At 35.4% G+C, this 4,822-nt stretch overlaps 1 protein-coding gene across 1 annotated transcript; it reads left to right on the forward strand.

Moving 5' to 3' along the window:
- Positions 1-4,263: 4,263 nt before the first annotated feature.
- Positions 4,264-4,611, forward strand: LOC102898032 (histone H2A-Bbd type 1). The gene has a single exon (XM_006918653.1). It carries the CDS (start codon positions 4,264-4,266, stop codon positions 4,609-4,611), a length of 348 nt encoding a protein of 115 aa, XP_006918715.1.
- Positions 4,612-4,822: the final 211 nt, after the last annotated feature.

Here is a 4,822-nt window from a genome sequence, read left to right on the forward strand (position 1 = left end):
TTGACAGGATGAAGACCCAGGATCTACAACCAAGAATAATTTATCCAGCAAAGCTATCATTTAGAGTTGAAAGACAGATAAAGAGCTTCCCAGACAAAGGAATTTAAGCTAAAGGAATTTATCACCACCAAGCCAGTATTACGGGAAATTTTGGAGGGACTTCTTTAAGAAGAAAAAACGCGTATCAAAAACAGGAATAAAGAATGGTAACAACTACATTCCTATCAATAAGTACCTTAAATAGAAAAGAATTAAGTGCTCCAACCAAGGGATGGAGTGGCTGAAAGGATAAGAAAACAAGACCCCTACATATGAAAAGGAAGGGAGTGGAAAAAGATATTGCTCTGATTGACCTAGAAGGTATTTAAGTCAGACAGAGAAAGATAAACACTATGTGATTTCATTTACATGCGAATCTAAGGAATAAAAAGAACAAACTAATCAAAAACAGACTCACAAATATAGTGGACAATTTGGTGTCAGACAGAGGGGATGGGGGTTTGGGGGCTGGGACAATGGGGTAAAGGGCTAAAAAGGTACAAATTAGTAGCTGATGGACGGTCATGAGAATGGGGAGCACAGCATAAGGAATGCAGTTAGCATTAATATGTTGGCTAGGTGGAGGGTCAGGGGAGGGGGGTGCAACTGGGGCATTGTTTTATGAATTAAATACATGTCTAACCAATGTACTGTATACTTGAAGCTAAATAAAAAAAAGAGTGAAGGAAAGAAAATTGCTTTTATGGATTGGAATCTGAAAAAAAAATAACAAAGATAATAGCAGAAATCAATGAAATTTAAAATAAAAACAATAGAAAAATTATTTAAACCAAAAGCTGTTTCTTAGAAAAGATGGATAAAATTCCTAAACCTCTAGCCAAATAACAAAAAAAGAAAGAAAGAAAGAAAAGGAAGGAAGGAAAAAAGAAAGGAGAATTGAATTGAATTGAATCGAATAGAATTGAATTGAATTAGACCAATTTCTCAAAAGCCACAAATTACCAAAACTCACACGAGGTAATAGATAATCCCATACTATTCGAAAAATTGACTTTGTAGTTTAAAATCTTCCAAAGGAAAAATCTCCAGGACCAGTAATTAATCTGGGGAATTTTATTCAAGATCTAAAGAAACTAAATTCTAAACAATCTCTTCTGGAAAATAGAAAAGTAAGTATTCTTCAAATTGCTGAATGAGGCCAGCATTACCTTTATAACAATACTAGACAATGATAATACAAAAGAAAAAAAAAAGGAGTCTATACAAACCAATGGTTTTTAGGAACATAGATATAAAATTTTCAAAAAAAAATAGTAAATTGAATTCATCAATATATAAAACAATAATACACCACAACCAAGTGAGCTTTATTATAGCAATACAAGATTGGATTAATATTTGAATATTAAGTAATGTGAGCCATCTTATTAACAGTCTAAAGAAGAAAAAACATATGATCATATCAATGCAAGCAGGGGAAGCATTTGACAAGATTCAACATCCATTCCAGATAAAAATTCCCTTCAAAGTAGGAATAGAAAGAAATTTCTTCAACCTGCTAAAGGGCATCTACAAATTACCCAGAGCTAAAATTATACTTATTGGTAAAAGGCTGACCGCTTTCCCTAAGTTCAGAAACACAATAAGAACATTAACTCTCACCACTTTTATTGAACATTTGCATTGAAAAACCAAGCCAGGGCAATAAAATAAGAAAAGAAATAAAGGGCATACAGATTGGAAGAGAAGAATTAAAACCTTTTTATTTAGAGAATACATGACTTTCTCCATAGAAAATCCCAAGAAGTCCACACACAAAAAAGCTCCTAAAACTATAAATTTATAAAGATTAAAACATAATTTAATATCTATGCACTATCAGCAAACGATTGGAAACTGAAAATTTAAAAACAGTATCATTTACAACAGCATCAACATAAGAAATACTTGAGAATAAAACTAATAAAACATGCAGGATATTTATGCTAGACATGGCAAAACACTTTCAAAAGAAATCTAAAAAGACCTAAACAAAAGAAAAGGCATAGAATGTCCACAGATTAGAAGACTTGTTATAGGTAGAATGACAATATTCCCTAAGTAATCTATAAATTTCACCCAACAGAAATCAAAATCCTAGTAAGATTTTTGTAGATATATACACGCTGATTCTAAAATATGTAAGTAAAGGCAAAGGAATTAAATTTGTCACAACAAATTTGAAAAAGAAAATATTGGAAGACTTAAGTGTAAGTCTTACTTAAGACTTACTATAACGCAATAATCCAGTAATTAAGACTGTGTAGTTCCGGCAAAGAGATAGACACATAGATCAGTGCAATAGAATACAGAGTATAATAGATCAATGTAAAAAAAAAAGTAGAGAAATAGATCCACATAAATATAGGTAACTGATTTTTGACAAAAATTCAAACATTTCAATGGAGTAAGTATAATTTTTACAATAAACAGTGCTAGAACATTAGATATTCACATGGAGAAATAAATGAACTTCAACCTAGCCTCACAGCTTATATCAAAAAATTGTCTCAGAAGAATAATAGATCTAAATATAAAATATAAAACTCTAAAAATTTTAGAAAAAAAAAAAACCAGGAGAAACTGTTGTGACCTTAGGTTAAGCAAAGAGTTCTTAGATATGACACCAAAACTATAATTGGCAAAATAAAAAATTGGGAGTTTCATCAAAATTATAAACTTTTGCTCTGTGAAATTCATGATTGAGAAAAGGAGAAAACCCTATGTTCATAGCAGCACAATTTACAATAGCCAAGATATGGAAGCAAACTAAATGCCCATCAACAGATGATTGGATAAAGAAGTTATGCTTCGTATATACAATGGAATATTACTCAGCCATTAAAAAAATTAAATCCTACCATTTGCAATGGCATGGATGGACCTAGAGGTTATTATGCTGAGTGAAACAAATCAGAAAAAGATATATGCCATATGATTTCACATATATGTGGAATTTAAGGAACAAAAAGAACAAACTAATCAAAAGCAGACTCACAGATATAGAGGACACTCTGGTGACAGCTAGAGGGGAGGCTGGGAGAAAGGGATGAAAGGTTAAAGAAGTACAGATTAGAGTTGATAAATGGTCATGGAGATGGGGAGCATGACGTAGAGAATGCAGTCAGTATTAATGTTATGGCTAGGTGGAGAGCCAAAGGAATAAAAAAGCAATTAAGTGGATCTTTTTATAAACTATATAAATGTCTAACAAATGTACTATATACTTGAAATGAATAATAAAATAAAATTTTTGAAAAATAAAAGAAAAAAAGATAAGTTACAGAAAGGAAGAAAATATTTGCAGAAGATATATCCAAGAAAGGACTTGTACCTAAAGCACATAGGTACTATATCCTGGAGCCTGCTAGCAAGGCCTGAGGGAGGGACTTGGCCATGCCGTGTCCAGATGACATGTGGAAGGAGCAGGACTTCGCCTCCCGCCCTGGTCCTCATTTCACCTCCAGCTTCAACAACTCTCTCACGAATATTGTCCCCGTCTGGACACTTGGACCAACTGCCTTTCTGTCTAGGTACATTAGCTGAGTGTCACCAATTACATTAATGCAGTCAATTAAGTCAAAGAAGTATATATTCCAGATGAAAACTCCCTAAGTCTAAGGCATCTGTTTGTGTAAAAGTTGGCCAGTTACTGTAGATCTATTCAAGGCGTACAATTATCCATCTAAGATCTTTTCCTAAGAAAAGTTCTCTACTGAAAATGGAGACTAGATCTCTACGGACCCATTTATAAAAATCTCCAGGTGGTCAGATCTAAAAACTGAATTCTCAGCCTTTTTCTGCCAATAATGGGAATAATTTGTCAGTTGTAAATGAACAAAAACAAGATGGTAACATAAAATTAGTACAGATGAAAATTACAATAAAAAATAAATATTTCAAAAATAAAATTAGAAAAATAATATCAATGTTCTATTGGTGCTTCAGAGTCACTTTTGTTGAAGTACAAAGAGTTCCCCGAAAAAGTTGGTAAAGTTAACAAGGAGACCATGTTCTTATCATGGACATGTCTATTCCAGTCCTGATCAGGGCCCAGTGGACATCAGTGACATCACAAAGTCTGAGTTGTCACAAAGCAGTTCCCTGACCAATGAGGAGCTGGAGCATGAGGATACAGCAGGATAAGCACTGGTATCTGGAAAGGCCCAGGCCAGCAAGACAGTCCAGCTGGTCCAATTGGGGTGGGGCAAAAGGCAGTAAACAATGTCTGGGGAAAGAAGACACCACTCCTCTCGTAGGCGTAAGAAGCGCGTCCTCTCCCGTTCCACAAGAGCCGAACTGCAGTTCCCTGTTAGCCGCGTGGATCGCCTCCTGCGAGAAGGTTCCAATGCCCATCGCATGAGCTGGTGCACACCTGTTTTCTTCACTGGCATTCTGGAGTACCTGACGGCCAACATCCTGGACCTGGCGGGCAAGGAGGCCCACGACCACCACCAGGTGCTCATCACCCCAGAACACGTGGAAAGGGCAGTGGACAACAGCCACCTCAGCTACATCTTTGATGATGACTTCCACCCTCAGGTTGATGAGATGCCCTCACCGGGGAAGTAGTGGTGATGCCTGGGTCCCAGAGCCTGGCAAGACCTCATCGACAGCCCCATCTAGTCCCCAAAACTGCCCATAGATGAGGGAGACCTTCCACCATCAGGGTTTGCTATTAAAGTGTTTAAACACACAAAAAAAATTAAAAAATTAAACATGGATACAAGACTTAGAGTGATAACTTAGTAAGTTATATAAATGTCTAATTACCATGTTGTAT

This window comes from Pteropus alecto, unplaced genomic scaffold, assembly GCF_000325575.1.
Source record: "Pteropus alecto unplaced genomic scaffold, ASM32557v1 scaffold68, whole genome shotgun sequence".
NCBI lineage: Eukaryota > Metazoa > Chordata > Mammalia > Chiroptera > Pteropodidae > Pteropus > Pteropus alecto.

Bases quoted from the DNA above. Each gene is read 5' to 3' on its own strand.
- LOC102898032 (XM_006918653.1), top strand. From the start codon at position 4,264: ATGTCTGGGGAAAGAAGACACCACTCCTCTCGTAGGCGTAAGAAGCGC.